The sequence below is a fragment of the Salvelinus alpinus genome, chromosome 12 (assembly GCF_045679555.1).
Source record: "Salvelinus alpinus chromosome 12, SLU_Salpinus.1, whole genome shotgun sequence".
Lineage (NCBI taxonomy): Eukaryota > Metazoa > Chordata > Actinopteri > Salmoniformes > Salmonidae > Salvelinus > Salvelinus alpinus.
Genome location: NC_092097.1, coordinates 481,620 through 504,807, shown reverse-complemented (window position 1 = coordinate 504,807; position 23,188 = coordinate 481,620). Strand labels below are relative to the sequence as shown.

General features: G+C 43.7%; 1 protein-coding gene across 2 annotated transcripts in view; it reads left to right on the top strand.

Annotated features, from left to right (window-relative positions):
• LOC139535332 (matrilin-4-like) overlaps positions 1-23,188 on the top strand; it is a 43,901-nt gene that overhangs the window by 16,396 nt on the left and 4,317 nt on the right. For both annotated transcript variants that reach the window (XM_071334641.1, XM_071334640.1), the window contains exons 8-11: positions 336-458; positions 20,724-20,846; positions 21,962-22,366; positions 22,681-22,833. In XM_071334641.1, coding sequence (XP_071190742.1) covers positions 336-458; positions 20,724-20,846; positions 21,962-22,366; positions 22,681-22,833 — 804 coding nt within the window. The remainder of the gene's footprint in view (positions 1-335; positions 459-20,723; positions 20,847-21,961; positions 22,367-22,680; positions 22,834-23,188) is intronic.

Sequence of the window (23,188 nt, the reverse complement as noted above, 5' to 3'; positions counted from 1 at the left end):
GATCAGTAGTAAGCTGGACTGCCAGTATGAAGTAAATGGGTATCACTTCACCTAAGGTGCACACGCGTAATACATTAATATTAGTTATAAGCATGTATGAGTTCATACTGTTTTACAGTCAACACATGATATCTCCTGTCTGGCAATTTTTCAACACGACTCAAAAGATTTTACCTCAGGATCATTATGGAATGATAAGACATTTTAAGACTGTCATAACTCCTTACAATAACTGCATGATAATGCATAATGTGTGTGTACCTTAGTGAACTGTATTCTGTACATGAAACCACAGCCATGCAGTAATCAGTGTCTCTGTTTTTTATGAAACACAGTGATGGACCTGTGTGGTGAGGGGAAGCATGACTGTGAGCAGATCTGTATCGCCTCGCCAGGCGCCTTCACCTGCAACTGCAACGCTGGCTACACTCTCAACAATGACAAGAAGACCTGCACAAGTTAGTGAGGCCAAACAGTAGAATGTATTTAGCTGGGAGCAGATTTATCCAACAGCATATTTAAGGTGGCTGCTTGTTAAGGTTTGCGGTGATCACTGTGAGCACAACAAATCTACATACTGTTCCATATTAATCAAGCCTGAGACCCGCCTTTAAAATATGAATAGTGAAAATCTGTGCTAAAATGTCAATCAATCAAAATGATTGGTAATCTATACGTGTTTAATGAACATGTTATAACATGCCCCAACCACATTATTAAAGATTCATGAAATATATCCATAGCATATCTATATCGCATTCATATCATGCTATGCAAGAGTTCATATTTAGGCATCTTAATAGATGCATCATTACAATGATAGAGTAGTGTCATCATTATGACTGTTCTGAAAAGTGTGCTTCTGCCATACCATTGTTATCGTATATGCCAAAAGGCCAAATCTCATTTTGAAATTTTTGAAAATGATGCTTATTTATACAACGGGTGTTTTGAAATTCCCATTGTTAGACCTAATGTTATAGTCTAGGGCAGCAGGTAGCCTAGCGGTTAGAGTGTTGGGCCAGTAGCCAAAAGGTTGCTGGTTTGAATACCTGAGCCGTCAAGGTGAAAAATCTGTTACGGTGTTGCCAATTTAGCAACTTAGTTGCTATATTTAGCGAGTTTTCAGACCCCTCCAGAGACTTTTATGGGTAAAAGATTCTAGCGACAAATTCAAAATGCTATCTAGTGACTTCTGGGACAAATCAAGGAGCCAATAGCAGATCTCACTGAAAAATAGTTGGCAACACTGATCTGTTGATGTGTCCTTGAGCAAGGCACTTAACCCTAATTTGCTCCAGTGGCGCCGTACTACTATGGCTGACCCTGTAAGACCACACTTTTCACTAGACCTATCTGGTGTATGTGATAATAAAAGATCTGTTTATCCTGCCCATGATACACTAAATACCATCCACATGGCGAGTACATTCAGAAAAAGTGCCACCATTTATGTTGTTACCAAGCAAGCACTACTCCTACTACTACTTTTACAGACCCCCTGCCCAGCCATGCAATTTATAAACTTAATCACCACTGTAAAAAGCATCTAGACATTATAATTTGCAACATCAATTTTGAAATTCGATCTAACTGTGTCCCATAGTAATGAACGGAACAAAGACCAATGATTTATAAACTATATATACTAGATGACTGATAGGGGGCACTGTGTCCCATAGTAAGGAGTCGGAACGAGACCAATGATTTCTAAACTATATACACTAGATGACTGATAGGAGGCGCTGTGTTGAAGCCACAGTGTCTCCATCTTGGCATCCCCTTACCATTTTCATTTTTTGGGGGAAGCTTTAGAAATGCATTTATTAAATGTCTACATTAGTTTTTGCCAAATGAGGGCGATTCATGCAAGTTGGTGGAAGAACACGGGAGTTCTTATAGAACGCCAGCAAAAAAAGCCTCTATTTACATGTTGCTTATGAGTGCATTGAACACTACTTTTGGATTATAATTGGATTTTAAGGCTCGTATGATTTTCCTGCTTAATATTAAACTTCAACCAGTAAAATGGCTCTTAGGCTGTATCAAAAAAGCTAGTCAATGTCAATGAGGGTTAGCATTCCAACTAACAACTGCTGCATCCCAGATAGTTATTTTGTAAAGAGCACAACCAAATATAATCTTAGAGACTGTTCAAGCATTTTAGAAGTAATAAAAATGTAAATCGAGACTATGTTGAATGGGCGCAGTTGGCGATGGTTTTCTTACTGCAGCCAAAAGTCGCGCGCATCTGTGTGTGAAGTCAGTGTGTCGTGTACTGGAAAAGGTTCTATTAATATATTTCATTAACCTTTTAATAATGTGGTTGGGATCTGTTGTAACACGTACATGAAATGCTTACGGATGTGTAATGAATGTGTTATGGATATATAGTCAAAGTAAATCGCTAGCGAGAGATCAAAATGTACACAGTAGTTACCCGGAGGAAAATGTGGGAGGGTCATGCTTTTTCAATTTCAGTCAAGGGGAAGTTTTAGTATTTTTTTAAATTTAGTCCAGGGTAGGGTTATGTAATTTGTAATCGATTTAAATGTTATATTGCTCAGGGTTTGAGAATTAGTTGCTTATCATAGTATCTCATGTGTGTCCGATGATGACCCTCATCCCTGATTTTCTGCTGGTTGTGCAATATCAAGTTTGCCTAGTGTGGTCTCAATAAAATGATCCATAACTTATACTATAGGCTATAGGCCTAGGCTATATGAAGAGCATGCTCATAGAAGCACAGGGCAAAGTTATATTTTTAAGAAAATGTACTTCAGCCCCGAGCTTTTGCGCTGCTGGGATGGTGTATATGGGTGGCGGTCGGTGCCGTTTAAAATGAGGGAGGACAATTATTTATTTTTTATGAGCATGGCCTTATTTCTATTACAGCATATTGGATGACTGTCATTCATATTCCATTCACCCAGCTCAATTTAACATCGATAGGTTTACTACATGATACTAAAATGTTCCTTATAACCAGCATGAGGTTACTACAACCTAGCCTATGAATGAAAGTTTACAACATAGGTGCACAGGTCCAGCGAAATTTGAGTAATCAAGGTGACAGACATTGACACATTCAATACTGCCTTGCACAATCTTGTCTGCAGCTAGCTGATCTAGGGTGTAATCATAAGTCTAACACTTGCAAACAAGAGTTTCTATTGTTTATCCCTGTTTCGTTCAGTTTGCTTCTGTTTAATACATTATTTTCAACAAAATTGGCAGAATGAATACACCCTTGATCAAACACAAACACAGTTCACTGTCATAGCAGCCACATACAAACTGCATGATCCCTTTGATCATTGGATACTTCCTTCTCGCATCTAGGAGTTCTTCTCTTTTCACCTTTTCCCTTCGCTTGTGGACTTCAGTGCACAACACATCAGCTGTCTGTGACCAGGCGAAAAAAACTTTCCAACAAACCTTCATATCATAACCGCTAAACTGCTACACACAGCCTACATCATCACTATATTAGCTAACACCAAGTCAACATAGCTATTAGAACTAACGCGTTAGTAAACCCGCTACAATCATGCAGTAAATCATAGTTAACCAGAAGTTTAGCAGTTACACTTGTGGGTCCCAGTAGCAATAAATTATTAAAACTAAAAGCTTACCTTGACTTGGAAGTGTTCCAGTGTTGGATAGCCATAACCAGCTAGGTAACATAGCGTACCTCTCTGTTTGAGCCGGGTGTTTGAGTAGGCTAAGCTAGCTAGCTGCATTCGCTTACTAAGTAAGTGAACGTGAAACAAAATAGAAATATAGCTAGGTCTCTCTCTTGCTTTTCCTTCATTTTTTTGTTCAAAACTGTTAAACTATTGTCTTTCTCTCTCTTTAAGTCAACTACTCACCACATTTTATGCACAGCAGTGCTAGCTAGCTGAAGCTTATGCTTTCAGAACTAGATTCATTAGTTCATGTCAGTTCATGCTGCAGAAGCTCTGATAGGTTGGAGGATGTCCTCCAGAAGTTGTCATAATTACTGTGCAAGTCTATGGAAGGGTTTGAGAATCATGAGCCTCCTAGGTTTTGTATTGAAGTCAATGTACCCAGAGGAGAATGGAAACTAGTTGTTCTCCGGCTACGCTATGGTGCTACCCTACAGAGTGCTGTTGAGGCTACTGTAGACCATTGAAAAACAGTGTTTTAATAAATTATTTGGTGATGTGAGTATATTTAGTATATTTTTATCTAAAAAGGATAATGTTTCACAAATGTATTTCTTCTGAAATTCAGGATGGTCCTCCCCTTCCTCCTCTGAGGAGCCCCCACTTGTGTACAGTGCATTCGGAAAGTATTCAGACCTTTTTCCACATTTTGTTACTGTACAGCCTTATTCTAAAATTGATTAAATATATTTTTTTACTCATAAATCTAAACACAATACCCCATAATAACAAAGCAAAAACAGTTTTTTGACATTTTTGCAAAGTTATTGAATTTAAAAAACAAAAATAACTTATTAACATAAGTATTCAGACCCTTTGCTATGAGACTCTAAATTGAGCTCAGATGTAACATGTTTACATTGATCTTCCTTGGTAAATTCAATTGATTGGACATGATTTGGAAAGGCACACACCTGTCTATATAAAGGTCCCACAGTTGATAGTGCATGTTAGAGCAAAAACCAAGCCTTGAGGTCGAAGGAATTGTCTGTAGAGCTCAGAGACAGGATTGTGTCGAGGCACAGATCTGGGGAAGGGTACCAAAAATATTCTGCAGCATTGAAGTTCCCCAAGAACCCAGTGGCCTCCATCATTCTTAAATGGAAGAAGTTTGGAACCACCAAGACTCTTCCTAGAGTTGGCCGCCCGGCCAAACTGAGCCCTACCTGTAGGTTTTCATTCCAACCCTAATCTAACACACCTGATTCTAATAATTAGCTATTTTCTAAGATGGATCGGGTTAGTTACAACTGGGGTTGGAATTAAACTTTACAGTATGGTAGCACTCCCTGAACAGGGTTGGGGAGCCCTGTAATGATAGGCTATTCAATAGGCTACATCTGTCGATACAAATATTTGAGGAAATTATGACTTCATTTACTTATTTTTTTGCACTCCCTTGCCTAAAAATATAGCACACCACTGCAAGTAAGATCTGTGGTATGTCTGTAGCAGCGGTGTCTGTATGCTGCATGTGTTCCCCGCTGGCTTCATCCATCTGAACAGAAGCCAAAATGCAACCATCCCGTGCTCATTACGAACACAATAAAATACCTTGAATGACAGCACCACTCTGTTCCCCCGAAACCTTTGTGCCGCTATTTTGATCTGCCAATCTGTGCTGATCATGTTTTAGCCTTCTTCTCCATTTACATTGTGTCATATGTGGCAGCCCAGGGGAGTCAGAGGTGAAACTCACAATAAAATAAGACAGCGGGAGATCGTTTTGCGGTGCTCAAACAAAAGTTGTTCTTTAATTAAGGTTGGAGGAACAGGGAGGGGAGAAATACAACTGAAAGGCCTCTTAGGTCATGCTTGGGTCGCTCCTCGGACCGCCCAAGTGACTGCACCTCTACTTATACTAATTTGAGGTAGCGAACGACAGGTGGACCAATTCCAGGTGCCAATTGGTTGAAGCACCTGGACTGAGTAGTATTGGTATTGAATCATCAGCCCTAGTTGGTGCCTGTAGAGCTGCCCATGGTGCTGACTCACCTTGGCCTCTCTAGCCCTCTGGAGCTGACCAAGGTCTTGCTCCTTCCTTTGTAGCTCCCTGCTGGTTGCAACTCTTGGATTAGCCTACACTGTAATTAAACTGGACTGGATTATTTTATCGCACCAGCATTGCAATCCAATGTATGTACGATTTATGCAATAAACTGAGATATATTGCAGCGCTGTAAAAAAACTTTCCCCCTGCACTACAGACGGCTAATAAAGTAAACGGCTAGTGCACTACTTTTGTGAGAAAAAAATTAATTGAATTTAATTGAAAAATGTATTCTGATTTTCAGGGGGTGCTGCAGCACCCTCAGCACCCCTACTTCCCCATTACCTGCTGCACTCTTCCTGGGATCCAAAGCTAGCAACTGATATAATTGATTTTAATACAAATTAAATGGACCTGATTTATATAAAACAATTTATAACGCTTTAGTCTGCAATGCTTTAAAATTCTGGGGAAAGACATGACTGTGATGCATGTGGGATATATTTGGCTGCGCTACAATCTTCTATAGCCAAGGAGCAGTGGTGTAGTGCTATTTTTTTAGGTGAGGGAGCGCAAAAATATATAATTAAATGACAATCATTTCTCAATCAAAGTTTGTACCCACAGATTGAATATCATTATAGAATTCATCCTCCTATTGCAACATCTGCCTATATGCCCACACATCTTGTCTCAAGAACATTTTCTATTTTTAATAACTCAAAAAACTAGCTAAGCATACCTAATTTCAAAGTAGGCCATTTTTAATGTCAGTTTCATTTGAATATGCATTTAGATCTCCTTGAATAACTGTTTTGCGAAATAATTAAAGCAGATGGTGTTAACAAATTATTAGAGTTTCTTGTAGGCCTGTTTTTTTTTCAATCAAATGACTGAGGAGGTGTTTTTGGTGTAGCATATTATAGGCCTACTATGCTGCAGTAGGCCAATATTCTAATGAGTGCACAAAATATTAAGAACACCTACTCTTTCCATGACAGACTGACCAGGTGAATGCTATGATCCCTTATTGATGTCACTTGTTGAATCCACTTTAATCAGTGTAGATGAAGGGGAAGAGACACATTAAAAAACGGCAACGCTGCTGTGTTTCAAGAATGGTCCACCAAACAAAGGACATCCAGACAACTTGACACAACTGTATTTATTGTAATGACCTGACTAGATCATAAAGGAACAATTGTCCAGACAGAGCATTGAGTTTATGAATTTACGGTTTATTAACCCAAATTCACACAGGCTACTGTTGGCCGTAGCCCACCCCAAATAAATGAAGGATACCCTATAGAACAACCGTGACCTTCTTTTGTGAAGACCAGACATAAGAGAGAGAACAATGGCTAAACCTGGTCGTAACTTCCAATGCTCCATCCCCTGCCCAACCCCCCTTCACGCCACTCCGCCAACCACCAGGAAGCCCGGCATCAGAACATTCCAGGCATTCCCGTGATTGGCAGATAGCAGGTTGATTGGCATGTCAGACCCCGCGAACACAGGGTACTGGTAAGTACCACACAACCAACTAATAGTCTAACACATAACACACAGCTGTCTATGCGGGTCGCTACAGTATTAAGGATCCCCATTTAGCACTCGTCCTGGGGTCCAACAACATTAAGGAAGTTATAATCAATAAAAAATATTACATGACATTACATTTCACAACACATTAAGTGTGTGCCCTCAGGCCTTTACCACATATCTACAATACAAAATCCATGTGTACGTGTGTGTAGAGTAAATGTGTTAGTATGTGTATGCGTGTGTCTGTGCCTGGGTGTGTCTCTTCACAGTCCCCGTTGTTCCATAAGGTGTATTTATATCTGTTTTTTGTATCTGACTCTACTGCTTGCATAATTTACCTGATGTGCAAAAGAGTTCCATGTAGTCATGGCTCTATGCAGTACTGTGTGCCTCCCATAGTCTGTTCTGGACTTGGGGATTGTGAAGAGTCTTCTGTTGGCATATCTTGTGGGGTATGCATGGGTGTCTGAGCTGTGTGCTAGGAAGGCTAGGCGTCCCACTAGCGGGACACCTGTCATTAACATCCAGTGAAATTGGAGGGCGCGCATTTCAAATAAATAATCGTAATATTAAACATTCTTAAATAAGCATGCCCCTTTCAAAAAATTTAGAACTAAGAACAGATATAGCCCTTGACCAGCACAAACACATCCTGTGGTGTACTGCATTAGCATCGAAAAGCCCCCGCAATATGCAACTTTTCAGGGAAGTTAGGAACCATTATACACAGTCGGTTAGAAAAGCAAAGGCTAGCTTTTTCAAACAGAAATTTGCATCCTGTAGCACAAATTTGCATCCTGTATAACAAACACTGTAAAGTCCATGGAGAATAAGACCACCTCCTCCCAGCTGCCCACTGCACTGAGGCTAGGAAACACTGTCACCACCGATAAGTATTTCAAGAAGCATTTTTCTACGGCTGGCCATGCTTTCCACCTGGCTACCCCTACCCCGGCCAACAGCTCTGCACACCCCGCAGCAACTTGCCCAAGCCCCCCCCGCTTCTCCTTCACCCAAATCCAGATAGCTGAGGTTCTGAAAGAGCTGCAAAATCTGGACCCCTACAAATCAGCTGGGCTAGACAATCTGGACCCTCTCTTTCTAAAATGTTCCGCCGCAATTGTTGCAAGCCCTATTACTGGCCTGTTCAACCTCTCTTTCGTATCGTCTGAGATCCCTAAAGATTGGAAAGCTGCCGTGGTCATCCCCCTCTTCAAAGGGGGAGACACTCTAGACTCAAACTGTTACAGACCCATATCTATCCTGCCCTGCCTTTCTAAAGTCTTTGAAAGCCAAGTTAACAAACAGATCACCGACCATTTCGAATCCCACCGTACCTTCTCCGCTATGCAGTCTGGTTTCCGAGCTGGTCATGGGTGCACATCAGCCACGCCGATAATGGTCCTAAACGATATCATAACCGCCATCGATAAAAGACTGTACTGTGCAGCCGTCTTCATCAACCTGGCCAAGGCTTTCAACTCTGTCAATCACCGCATTCTTATCGGCAGACTCAATAGCCTTGGTTTCTCAAATGATTGCCTCGCCTGGTTCACCAACTACTTCTCAGATAGAGTTCAGTATGTCAAATCAGAGGGCCTGTTGTCCAGACCTCTGGCAGTCTCTATGGGGGTGCCACAGGGTTCGATTCTCGGGCTGACTCTTTTCTCAGTATATATCAATGATACTTCTGGCCCTTTTTTAGACACTGTGTTAACAAACCTCCAAACAAGCTTCAATGCCATTCAACACTCCTTCCGTGGCCTCCAACTGCTCTTAAATGCTAGTAAAACCAAATGCATGCTCTTCAACCGATCGCTGCCCGCATCCGCCCGCCCGACTAGCATCACTACTCTGGATGGTTCTGACTTAGAATATGTGGACAACTACAAATACCTAGGTGTCTGGCTAGACAGTAAACTCTCCTTCCAGACTCACATTAAGCATCTCTAATCCAAAATTAATCTAAAATCGGTTTCCTATTTTGCAACAAAGCCTCCTTCACTCATGCTGCTAAACATACCCTCATAAAACTGACTATCCTAACGGTCCTTGACTTCGGCAATGTCATTTACAAAATAGCCTCCAACACTCTACTCAGCAAATTGGATGTAATCTATCACAGTGCCATCCGTTTTGTCACCAAAGCCCCATATACTACCCACCACTGCGACCTGTATGCCCTCGCTTCATATTCGTTGCCAAACCCACTGGCTCCAGGTCATCTATAAGTCTTTGCTAGGTAAAGCCCCACCTTATCTCAGCTCACTGGTCACCATAGCAACACCCACCCGTAGAACGCGCTCCAGCAGGTATATTTCACTGGTCATCCCCAAAGCCAACACCCCCTTTGGTCGCCTTTCTTTCCAGTTCTCTGCTGCTAATGACTGGAACGAATTGCAAAAATCACTGAAGCTGGAGACTTATATCTCCCTCACTAACTTTAAGCATCAGCTGTCAGAGCAACTTACCGATTACTGCACCTGTACACAGCCCATCTGTAAATAGCCCACCCAACTATCTCATCCCCATATTGTTATTTATTTTTGCTCTTTTGCACCCCAGTATCCCTACTTGCACACATACATTGTAATTATTTATTTCGCCACTATGGCCTGTTTATTGCCTTACCTTCCGAATCTTACTGCATTTGCACACACTGTATATAGCTTTTTCTATTGTGTTATTGACTGTACGTTTGTTTATCCGATGTGTAACTCTGTGTTGTTGTTTTTGTCAAACTGCTTTGCTTTATCTTGGCCAGGTCGCAGTTGTAAATGAGAACATGTTCTCAACTGGCCTACCTTGTTAAATAAAATGAAATAATAAATAATAATTAAATTAAATTAAAATTAAAAATCCTTAGCATTAACCACATGGCCATGAGAGTGTTTACAGAAGAAGCAAATGGAGGTAAACAAAACAATGTAATTAGTTCTCTACACCGGGATTAGATTGATTCATCTGACAGAGGAGTGTATTGCATTTGGTTAGGAGAATAACTAAATTTAGTTGGTATTGCCGGTACCTTACTTTTCAATTGTGCCTCTTCAACAGTTGTGGTCCCAGCCAAACCCCATGAACCCCATAATCAGCTGGTTTACCGTTTCAGAAGAAGGTGTAGCTGCCTTTGTCTTCCTTCAGATGCCCTTCATCTGCCAGTTGGGTTTCGGCAAGGGCAGCACTGTGAATCCAATATCAACTCAGTTCTCTTGGAATGATCGCAGTTCATCTCTCAGGTTGATCCCTGGTTGCATTGTTCATCAGAGTTTGCACGTTCCAGGCTCCAAAACTAAAACGTTTGCTTTCTGACCTTAAAGAGGTGATCCTACTGGCAGCTCCAATGGCATGGAGCCCATGACGACTGGTGACCTCTCGCTACTGCAGTCTTCCTCCACCTTTACAACCATTGTGACCATTATATTCTGCCTGCTCTGCAGTTAAGGTATTTGTTGGATCACACTTTGTCTGTAACTTCCGACCTTACCGCCACGGGTGACCCTACCAGGAGCGTAAGCTCCTGACGGCATCTCAGGATCTCAGGAACTCGCTGACAAGAAGACCAGTTTTGTTGTGATCATTACAAGTGGAACAAATCTACATTTTCCTCTGTGTTAATCAATTTTGAGCTCCATCTTTAAAATTGGAATACTGGAAATCCATGCTTCAAAACAACAACAGCAACAACGTTTTTACAAATTAAATGTGGAATATGTAGAAATTTCTCTGCCATTTTCTGGTTGCTAAAATTTGAATATTTTGCCTAATTTCAGTTTGTGACAAAACAAGCAATGTATGTAGAGAATCATTGTACCATCTAAACCACTGTGAAATATATTTTAATATAACCCAAAATATTGTATTTTCAGCTGTTTGAGACTGGTGTACAAAACCGAATGTAAAAGACGTAAAAAACTCAACCTAAGAAGGGGAAGCATAGAAATAGCACACAGAACATTTACCGGTTCTTAGACTTGCTTTCAATGAGAATGACAGAGCTATAACTCACATTTGCCCAAAAAAGTTATATATTGCAGCTTTAAAGGAAGATAAATATATTTTTTCCCCCATCCTTATTACTTCTAAACAACAGGATTTTGTTCAAATCTCTCAGCAGAACTGGGTTCAAATAGTAAGATTTCTTTCAAATACTTTTGATTGTCTGATTCAGCCTACCTGGAATGTAGGATTGATGGATTGTACTTTTTGGACTATATCATTGCTTCCATTGCACCAGCCAGGCTCAATCAAAAACAACTCAAGTTACCATTATAGACAATCACTGTAGGTGTAAGAAGTTCCATAACCAAAGTGGGTAAATTTGGGTCTAAAAAATATATACACTGCTAAAAAAAATAAAGGGAACACTTAAACAACACAATGTAACTCCAAGTCAATCACACTTCTGTGAAATCAAACTGTCAAATTAGGAAGCAACACTGATTGACAATAAATTTCACATGCTGTTGTGCAAATGGAATAGACAAAAGGTGGAAATTATAGGCAATTAGCAAGACACCCCCAATAAAGGAGTGATTCTGCAGGTGGTGACCACAGACCACTTCTCAGTTCCTATGCTTCCTGGCTGATGTTTTGGTCACTTTTGAATGCTGGCGGTGCTCTCACTCTAGTGGTAGCATGAGACGGAGTCTACAACCCACACAAGTGGCTCAGGTAGTGCAGCTCATCCAGGATGGCACATCAATGCGAGCTGTGGCAAGAAGGTTTGCTGTGTCTGTCAGCGTAGTGTCCAGAGCATGGAGGCGCTAGGAGGGCAACAACCCAGCAGCAGAACCGCTACCTCCGCCTTTGTGCAAGGAGGAGCACTACCAGAGCCCTGCAAAATGACCTCCAGCAGGCCAAAAAATTCCAAATCAAATAGCTAAACGATCCATCCTATGACCATCTTAAAACAATTCCATATGTTAGCTTAGTAGATATTACGAACCAAGAGCTTAGACTTACAATGGTTTAATGTTTGCCTCCTTCAGGACACAGGTGTTGGTGTGCCTGTCTTCCCAGCTGATCCTCATGATTTTGCAGAGGAATCTTTGGTGGTGCTTACTGTACGTGGTCTTGGTTTCCCCATACAGTAGGGTTGGAAGAACTACAGCTTTGTAGATGAGGACTTCAGTTGTGACCTGAATATCACCATAATCAAACACTAATTTCCCCAGTCTGGCAAATGCTCCACTGACACATCTTAGGCAGTGGTGTATTTCCACTTCTATTTTAGCTTTAGAGGAGAGAAAGCTGCCAAGGTATTGAAAGTGATCCACATTTACGGGGGTGATATTGTCAATATATATCGTTGTGGCCTGTGTTGTCTGGTATTGCCAACACGTATTGTTTTGGGCGGTGTTGCCTTGTCAGGTCGGGCTTGGTGTCTTTTTTATGTTTAGTGCCAGACCTAGGACTGTGTACGCCTTTGCAAAGGCATCCAGGATGCCAAGTATGTGTTCTTCCAAGTGGGTAGTGATGGCATTGTCATGTGCATACCGGAGCTCCATGATGAAAACCTATTTGCTGTTTGTCTTGAATTTATTTAGGTTTGGACTCCCTGAAAGAGATTTGAGCTTTAAGGTGAAAGATGGCAGCAATGAAGAATGGGTGGGGGCAACAATCCAGTTACACCCCAGGTTTCATCTTAAAGGGTTACTTTTTAGCACCACTGTTACTGATTACAGTACCCTGGTGAGTTTGTCAGCCAAAGGGTATCATAGTTCATAGATTCAAATATTTTTGTAAGGTCATAAAGCCCATGTAAATTGTTTGCTTTTGCTCCCTGCATGTCTGTTGTGCCTCTGGTTGTACGAAAGCCGCAATGTGATTCTGGGAGGAGTAGGAGTCTTTATTTTCCTAGTGGTGGAAAGGAGAAAGAACACACTTTTTTAACCTCCTTTTTAAAGATGGTAACAATCAGGGTGTCCTTGATTTGTGTGGGAATTGTATTCTCGTACAAGAGCAAGGCATGTACAGTATGTGGTGTAAGAGCTCTCAGGATCATGTATGTGGCCTTGTCATTTCTTACCTTCTGGGTGGCATCTTGTACGTCCTGCTTGCTAGGTGATTCACCCATGTCTACCTTCATGAGTTGAACGGTGCTTCTTGGTGTTCTCTCCACCAGGATTTCATTGATTCATCATCCTTCAGCAGCTTTTGTCCATCTTTGGAGCGGAATGGGTTTAGGCTACAGTAACTGGGTTTGTATAATGCCTTGGTGGCATGGAAGAAGTGGCAAATCCATTAATCTAATGGACATAATGTCAGGTTTTGGCCAAGACTGTTCGGGTTTTGGTCACTAGATGTCCCCATTGCACCTTTTTTGTACCTTTTGTTTTTCTTGCTCTAATTATTGTTTGCACCTGTAGGTTATTCCCTTGTTAGTATTTAAACCCTGTGTGTTCCTCAGTTCCTTGCTCAGTGTTTGTAAGTTAGCACCCAGCCCCAGCCCAAGCCTTGTTTTATACAGATATTTCTCTTGTTGGATTTTCCAGAGGTTCTCTGGTTTAGTTCTTGTGTATTATTTGAGTAGTCTTTTGAGGTTTGTTTTTCCCTGCTGTTTTTTACCACTTTGTGGAGTTTCTTTTGTATTTTGGAGGATTTCCATTTTGTGCCTCTTGGCTTTATTTTTGGACATTGTGGATTTAGTTTCTTTGCCTGAAGATTTTGTTCTTTAATTAAACCACCATCTCTAGTACTGCTGTGTCTGCCTCATCTTCTGGGTTCTGACGATTATTAGTGACTGTTTCTCGCACCGGGTCCTGACTGTCATGTTTTGTCTTTGATTATCATGTCTTGTCCCTGTGCTTCCCTTCTATTCGTTTCCCTCTGCTGGTCTTATTAGGTTCTTTCCCTCTTTCTATCCCTCTCTCTCCCCCTCCCTCTCTCGCTCTCTCGCTCTCTCTCTCTATCGTTCCGTTCCTGCTCCCAGCTGTTCCTCATTCTCCTAACTACCTCATTTACTCTTTCACACCTGTCCCCTATTTTGCCCTCTGATTAGAGTCCCTATTTCTCCCTCTGTTTTCCGCTTCTGTCCTTGTCGGATCCTTGTTTGATGTTTGCTGTTCTGTGTCCTTGTTCCGCCCTGTCGTGTTTTTGCCTTCTTCAGATGCTGCGTGTGAGCAGGTGTCTATGTCAGCTACGGCCTGTGCCTTCCCGAAGCGACCTGCAGTCTGTGGTCGCGTCTCCAGTCGTTCCTCTCTACTGACGAGAGGATTTCAGTTTTCCTGTTTTGGATTTACCTAAGATAATATCCAGGAGTTTCGTTTTTTGTTTAAGACTGGAATAAAGACTCTGTTTCTATTAAGTCGATTTTGGGTCCTCATTCACCAGCATAACAGAAGGATCCGACCAAGAATGGACCCAGCGACTACGGATTCTCGCAACACTGCCGTCGAGTTCCAGGGAGCAATGCTCGGCAGACACGAGCAGGAATTGTCTGCTGCTCGTTATGCCGTTGAGACCCTGGCCGCTCAGGTCTCCGACCTCTCAGGACAGTTTCAGAGTCTTCGTCTCGTGCCACCAGCTACTTCCTGGTCTTCCGAGTCTCCGGAACCTAGGGTTAATAACCCACCATGTTACTCTGGGCAGCCCACTGAGTGTCGCTCCTTTCTCACCCAGTGTGATATTGTGTTCTCTCTCCAGCCCAACACATACTCAAGAGAGAGAGCTCGGATCGCTTACGTCATATCACTCCTTACTGGTCGGGCTCGGGAGTGGGGCACAGCTATCTGGGAGGCAAGGGCTGAGTGTTCTAACGATTATCAGAACTTTAAAGAGGAGATGATACGGGTTTTTGATCGTTCAGTTTTTGGGAAGGAGGCTTCCAGGGCCCTGGCTTCCCTATGTCAAGGTGATCGATCCATAACGGATTACTCTATAGAGTTTCGCACTCTTGCTGCCTCCAGTGACTGGAACGAGCCGGCGTTGCTCGCTCGTTTTCTGGAGGGACTCCACGCTGAGGTTAAGGATGAGATTCTTTCCCGGGAGGTTCCTTCCAGCGTGGACTCTTTGATTGCACTCGCCATCCGCATAGAACGACGGGTAGATCTTCGTCACCGAGCTCGTGGAAGAGAGCTCGCGTTAACGGTGTTCCCCCTCTCCGCATCTCAACCATCTCCTTCCACCGGCTCAGAGACTGAGCCCATGCAGCTGGGAGGTATTCGCATCTCGACTAAGGAGAGGGAACGGAGAATCACCAACCGCCTTTGCCTTTATTGCGGTTCTGCTGGACATTTTGTCATGTCATGTCCAGTAAAAGCCAGAGCTCATCAGTAAGCGGAGGGCTACTGGTGAGCGCTACTACTCAGGTCTCTCCATCAAGATCCTGTACTACCTTGTCGGTCCATCTACGCTGGACCGGTTCGGCTGCTTCCTGCAGTGCCTTGATAGACTCTGGGGCTGAGGGTTGTTTTATGGACGAAGCATGGGCTCGGAAACATGACATTCCTCTCAGACAGTTAGGGAAGCCCACGCCCATGTTCGCCTTAGATGGTAGTCTTCTCCCCAGTATCAGATGTGAGACACTACCTTTAACCCTCACAGTATCTGGTAACCACAGTGAGACCATTTCCTTTTTGATTTTTCGTTCACCTTTTACACCTGTTGTTTTGGGTCATCCCTGGCTAGTATCTCATAATCCTTCTATTAATTGGTCTAGTAATTCTATCCTATCCTGGAGCGTTTCTTGTCATGTGAAGTGTTTAATGTCTGCTATCCCTCCTGTTTCTTCTGTCCCCTCTTCTCAGGAGGAACCTGGTGATTTGACAGGAGTACCGGAGGAATATCATGATCTGCGCACGGTCTTCAGTCGGTCCAGAGCCAACTCTCTTCCTCCTCACCGGTCGTATGATTGTTGTATTGATCTCCTTCCGGGGACCACTCCCCCTCGGGGTAGACTATACTCTCTGTCGGCTCCCGAACGTAAGGCTCTCGAGGATTATCTGTCTGTTTCTCTCGACGCCGGTACCGTGGTGCCTTCTTCCTCTCCCGCCGGAGCGGGGTTTTTTTTTGTTAAGAAGAAGGACGGTACTCTGCGCCCCTGCGTGGATTATCGAGGGCTGAATGACATAACGGTTAAGAATCGTTATCCGCTTCCCCTTATGTCGTCAGCCTTCGAGATTCTGCAGGGAGCCAGGTTCTTTACTAAGTTGGACCTTCGTAACGCTTACCATCTCGTGCGCATCAGAGAGGGGGACGAGTGGAAAACGGCGTTTAACACTCCGTTAGGGCATTTTGAATACCGGGTTCTGCCGTTCGGTCTCGCTAATGCTCCAGCTGTCTTTCAGGCATTAGTTAATGATGTACTGAGAGACATGCTGAACATCTTTGTTTTCGTTTACCTTGACGATATCCTGATTTTTTCACCGTCACTCGAGATTCATGTTCAGCACGTTCGACGTGTACTCCAGCGCCTTTTAGAGAATTGTCTCTACGTGAAGGCTGAGAAGTGCGCCTTTCATGTCTCCTCTGTCACATTTCTCGGTTCTGTTATTTCCGCTGAAGGCATTCAGATGGATCCCGCTAAGGTCCAGGCTGTCAGCGATTGGCCCGTTCCTAAGTCACGTGTCGAGTTGCAGCGCTTTCTCGGTTTCGCTAATTTCTATCGGCGTTTCATTCGTAATTTCGGTCAAGTGGCTGCCCCTCTCACAGCTCTGACTTCTGTCAAGACGTGCTTTAAGTGGTCCGGTTCCGCCCAGGGAGCTTTTGATCTCCTCAAGAAGCGTTTTACATCCGCTCCTATCCTTGTTACTCCTGACGTCACTAAACAATTCATTGTCGAGGTTGACGCTTCAGAGGTGGGCGTGGGAGCCATTCTGTCCCAGCGCTTCCATTCTGACGATAAGGTCCATCCTTGCGCTTATTTTTCTCATCGCCTGTCGCCATCGGAACGCAACTATGATGTGGGTAACCGCGAACTGCTCGCCATCCGCTTAGCCATAGGCGAATGGCGACAGTGGTTGGAGGGGGCGACCGTCCCTTTTGTCGTTTGGACTGACCATAAGAACCTTGAGTACATCCGTTCTGCCAAACGACTTAATGCACGTCAAGCTCGTTGGGCGTTGTTTTTCGCTCGTTTCGAGTTCGTGATTTCTTATCGCCCGGGAAATAAGAACACCAAGCCTGATGCCTTATCCCGTCTCTTTAGTTCTTCTGTGGCTTCTACCGACCCCGAGGGGATTCTCCCTGAAGGGCGTGTTGTCGGGTTGACTGTCTGGGGAATTGAGAGACAGGTAAAGCAAGCACTCACTCACACTGCGTCGCCGCGCGCTTGTCCTAGTAACCTTCTGTTCGTTCCTGTCTCTACTCGTCTGGCTGTTCTTCAGTGGGCTCACTCTGCCAAGTTAGCTGGCCACCCCGGCGTTCGGGGTACGCTTGCTTCTATTCGCCAGCGGTTTTGGTGGCCTACTCAGGAGCGTGACACGCGCCGTTTCGTGGCTGCTTGTTCGGACTGCGCGCAGACTAAGTCAGGTAACTCTCCTCCTGCCGGTCGTCTCAGACCGCTTCCCATTCCTTCTCGACCATGGTCTCACATCGCCTTAGACTTTATTACCGGTCTGCCTTCGTCTGCGGGGAAGACTGTGATTCTTACGGTTGTCGATAGGTTCTCTAAGGCGGCACATTTCATTCCCCTCGCTAAGCTTCCTTCCGCTAAGGAGACGGCACAAATCATCATTGAGAATGTGTTCAGAATTCATGGCCTCCCGTTAGACGCCGTTTCAGACAGAGGCCCGCAATTCACGTCACAGTTTTGGAGGGAGTTCTGTCGTTTGATTGGTGCTTCCGTCAGTCTCTCTTCCGGGTTTCATCCCCAGTCTAACGGTCAAGCAGAAAGGGCCAATCAGTCGATTGGTCGCATATTACGCAGCCTTTCTTTTCGAAACCCTGCGTCTTGGGCAGAACAGCTCCCCTGGGCAGAATACGCTCACAACTCGCTTCCTTCGTCTGCTACCGGGCTATCTCCGTTTCAGAGTAGTCTTGGGTACCAGCCTCCTCTGTTCTCGTCCCAGCTCGCCGAGTCCAGCGTTCCCTCCGCTCAGGCTTTTGTCCAACGTTGTGAGCGCACCTGGAGGAGGGTCAGGTCTGCACTTTGCCGTTACAGGGCGCAGACTGTGAGAGCCGCCAATAAACGTAGGATTAAGAGTCCTAGGTATTGTCGCGGTCAGAGAGTGTGGCTTTCCACTCGTAACCTTCCCCTTACGACAGCTTCTCGCAAGTTGACTCCGCGGTTCATTGGTCCGTTCCGTGTCTCTCAGGTCGTCAATCCTGTCGCTGTGCGACTGCTGCTTCCGCGACATCTTCGTCGCGTCCACCCTGTCTTCCATGTCTCCTGTGTCAAGCCTTTTCTTCGCGCCCCCGTTCGTCTTCCCTCCCCCCCCCCCGTCCTTGTCGAGGGCGCACCTATTTACAAGGTACGGAAGATCATGGACATGCGTTCTCTGGGACGTGGTCACCAGTACTTAGTGGATTGGGAGGGTTACGGTCCTGAGGAGAGGAGTTGGGTTCCATCTCGGAACGTGCTGGACCGTTCGTTGATTGATGATTTCCTCCGTTGCCGCCAGGGTTCCTCCTCGAGTGCGCCAGGAGGCGCTCGGTGAGTGGGGGGGTACTGTCATGTTTTGTCTTTGATTATCATGTCTTGTCCCTGTGCTTCCCTTCTATTCGTTTCCCTCTGCTGGTCTTATTAGGTTCTTTCCCTCTTTCTATCCCTCTCTCTCCCCCTCCCTCTCTCCCTCTCTCGCTCTCTCTCTCTATCGTTCCGTTCCTGCTCCCAGCTGTTCCTCATTCTCCTAACTACCTCATTTACTCTTTCACACCTGTCCCCTATTTTGCCCTCTGATTAGAGTCCCTATTTCTCCCTCTGTTTTCCGCTTCTGTCCTTGTCGGATCCTTGTTTGATGTTTGCTGTTCTGTGTCCTTGTTCCGCCCTGTCGTGTTTTTGCCTTCTTCAGATGCTGCGTGTGAGCAGGTGTCTATGTCAGCTACGGCCTGTGCCTTCCCGAAGCGACCTGCAGTCTGTGGTCGCGTCTCCAGTCGTTCCTCTCTACTGACGAGAGGATTTCAGTTTTCCTGTTTTGGATTTACCTAAGATAATATCCAGGAGTTTCGTTTTTTGTTTAAGACTGGAATAAAGACTCTGTTTCTATTAAGTCGCTTTTGGGTCCTCATTCACCAGCATAACACTGACACATAATGGAGCGGATCAAGGGATTATCTGTCCTTTCCAAAAGTTGTCAGGACTCGTCATCGCTCTTGGGATGTTCACGACACAACAATCCTTACCTCAGACAATGACATAGCCAATGATATGCCATTGTGTGGATGCATCCAGAACGTTTTGAATTTGTTTTTCTGATTGAAGATGACAAGAACAGGTTCTACAAATTTGGTTAGGAGAATAGCTCCATTTGAGCTGGTATTGCTGACACCTTTCTAATCATGCCTCTTCAAATGTTGTGGTCCTGGCCGACCCTGGCAATACAATCCCCAAGAAGAATGATCTTCCTTAGGAATACTTGAGAGTCCAAGTTGGTATAGAAGGTCTCAAACAATAGAAGAATCCTGGGCATGGAACCACAACCTTCCCTTCAAGCTGTAATCAGTGTATTTGTTTTTATGATACAATGATATACCTGTGTGCTGAGGGGAAGCATGACTGTAAGCAGATCTGTATCCCCTCCTCAGGCACCTTCACCTGTGAATGCAACACTTCAAACTCAAGTTAGTGAGGCCATCATCAGGCCAAACAGTAGAATGCATAGGGACAGATGTATACAACAGCGTATTTGAGGCGGCTGCTGCGTGAGATTTGTGGTGAACATTGCGTACTCAACAAATCTACATACTATCCTGTATTTATCAAGCATAAGGATATGTTCTGTCCTCATTGCTTGCACACAACAGGATTTTGTTTATATTTTTTATCAGAACTGGGTTCAAATAATATGTGTTTTCTTTGTAATAGTTTTAGTGTTTGATTGAGCCTGCCTGTCATTGGTTGAAGTGCTCCAAGCGTGCTCAATCAAAAGCAACTAAAGTATTCCTAACAATACAAATTCTATTTGAACCCAGGTCTGTGCTGTTGGTCACAATCAAATAACATTGAGTTGCCTTTAAGACATGTAGTTAATCTTTAACTACATTGGTAACCAGATGCAATTACTGGCTAGTTTTGCTACCAGCTTATCCGAACAGTAGTTAGCATTTAGCAAATATTTTTCTACACCAGAAAAGGACAACTTCTAAATGTTATGTAGCAGAAACAGCCAAATATTTCTTTTCAATCAGATTTTAGTGACCACAATGTAAGCCTCTTAGAAATGTGATAAATGTGCACTTTGTTAGTATCAGCTTTTTTGAATGGTTGCCAACAACAGTGTCATTGTGCTATCCCCCATCGTGTTCCATTGATCCCGGACATAACCTATGACACTACACACTTCTCATCCACTGCCCCTCAGTTTGTCAGTCTCTCCATGTGTGTTTGTCCTCCACAGATCTTGACCTGTGTAACACAGTGGTGCATGGCTGTGAGCACCAGTGTGTCAGCACACCAGGATCCTACTACTGCATCTGCCCTGAGGCACAGCTACTGGAGGAGGATGGCAAAGGCTGCGGAAGTAAGTATACTTCATACACCCAGTAAATACAATAATGAATACCCTCTACAACTCCTGTGGTTCACCAGGATGCAATGGCTTTATACAACTACTACTATTCAGTTGTCCCTCTGTAGTATCTAGAATATCATATCTAATGTGCTCTAGAACTGGAATTACATAACCTACAAAATAAAACCTCTTCCGAAATAAAATATTTAGCCATGTAAGCAATGGAGAACGTTTTACAATAAGGACCTGTTAAAATGCTTAATAACTGCACATTCTACAGTGTATTATTTTTGTTCGGTAGGTTACAGGTACATTGTCCATTACCCATAGGCTACCACTCAAGTTTAAGTAATAATAAATTCAGTATAAACAGGAAAATGAAATAAAAAAGAAGTTGGCCCCAACCTTTCATCTCGTTCTCCCAACCCCACCCAGCCAACATGTCACCATCGCAGATAATGTATAAATCTCATCATTGGGTGGTCGGTAGTTGGGTTTCCCAAGGGACTCCATAGTCCAGCATAGCTGACCTAAATTGTAAATACATAAAAAATGATTTGATTCGTAATGTGTATGGAATGTTCTCAAACCATTGCTGTCCATGATATCAGCAAGGGTACGGATTCCACATTTGGACTATTGGGAAGATGCAAAATACTGCTCTCCAGATCTCAAGGCATTATTGTCAAATAGTGGAGCATAGCATTCCATTTTGCACCAATAGAAATTGTGTTAGCACTAATAGGACCAAAGCGTAGTTTACATTGTTAAAGGGATATATCAGTGATGACCACCTCTTCCATGTCTCTCTATACTCAGCTAGGGGGCAGAAGAATCATCTCTAAACCAAATTAGGATTGGGCGAAATGCTGCCTGGAAATACAATTTAAAGTTTGGTGCGAATAGTCCTCCTACGTCTTTCCATCTTTGTAAGTTTGTTAATTTTTACAGGGAAAAATATAAAAAAGCCTTTTCTTCATCAAGAGGTAACACTACCAAAGGAGCTGTTGTTTCTGATGAATCCCACAGTGTTTTATGAAAGACCAACAATCCATGCGTGGTAAATGCAACAAGGGCATGTTACTGTATGAAAAATGCCCTGATTCGCCCCGTGTCCCACCCAGCCTGCAGATCAGCCAACATTGACCTGGTCCTCCTCATCGACGGCTCCAAGAGTGTGCGTCCCCAGAATTTTGAGCTGGTCAAGCAGTTTGTCAACCAGGTGGTGGACTCCCTGGACGTGTCGGCGCACGGGACACGAGTGGGCCTAGTGCAGTACTCCAGTCGCGTGCGAACCGAGTTCTCCCTCAACATGTACCAGACGGCGGTTGACATCAAGAAGGCGGTGATGAATGTGGAGTACATGGAGAAGGGCACCATGACGGGCCTGGCTCTCAAGCATATGGTAGAGAACAGCTTCTCAGAGGCAGAGGGTGCCCGCAAGAATGTCCCTCGTGTGGGCCTGGTCTTCACTGACGGCCGCTCTCAAGACGACATCACCGAGTGGGCCAAGAAAGCCAAAGAAGCAGGTACTGTAGGTGACACACGGGCTGTAATTTATTTGCCTACTGTATTATAAAGCTTCTGCAGTAATGTTTCCATTTACATTAAGATTTGATTATCTTTCTATAATGAGAGCTCTTATAACATGATTATGAAATATGAATATGAATATGTAAGCCTGCTACTTACTACTTAAAGACAACAAATCATGTCCAAATCGACTGCCATTCACTACTTTGGTGTGTGGCTAGATGTTTCAACAAAACAGTGCTTGCAATCAAATACAATTCAGGACTTCATCCACCACTTCAGTGAGATACTGCATTGTCCTGTGTGCCAGGTATCACTATGTATGCTGTTGGCGTTGGCAAGGCCGTGGAGGATGAGCTGCGCGAGATCGCCTCGGAGCCACACGACAAGCACTTCTTCTATACCACTGACTTCACTTTCATCAATCAGATAGCAGAGAACCTCAAGCTCAACATCTGTGCAGGTATTCTATTCTATGATCAAATCAAATCACAACATAATCAGAACTCGTTATTTTAGAGCACCATCTAGAGTCAGGCAAAGATAATAGAGAGGATGAGGTTAAATACTTTTTACATAATAGACACCTCCTTACATTTCTTAATTTGGAGCGCTGATGAAAGTGATAGAATGAAATATAAGTGTGTTTTTTTCACAGTTTGTGTGTATGTGGTACCCTGTGGCTCAGTTGGTAGAGCATGGCGCTTGCAAAGCCAGGTTTGTGGGTTCGATTCCCATTGGGTACCAGGAAGGGGGGGAAAAGTATGAAAATGAATGAATTCATTGTAAGTCGCTCTGGATAAGAGTGTCTGCTAAAT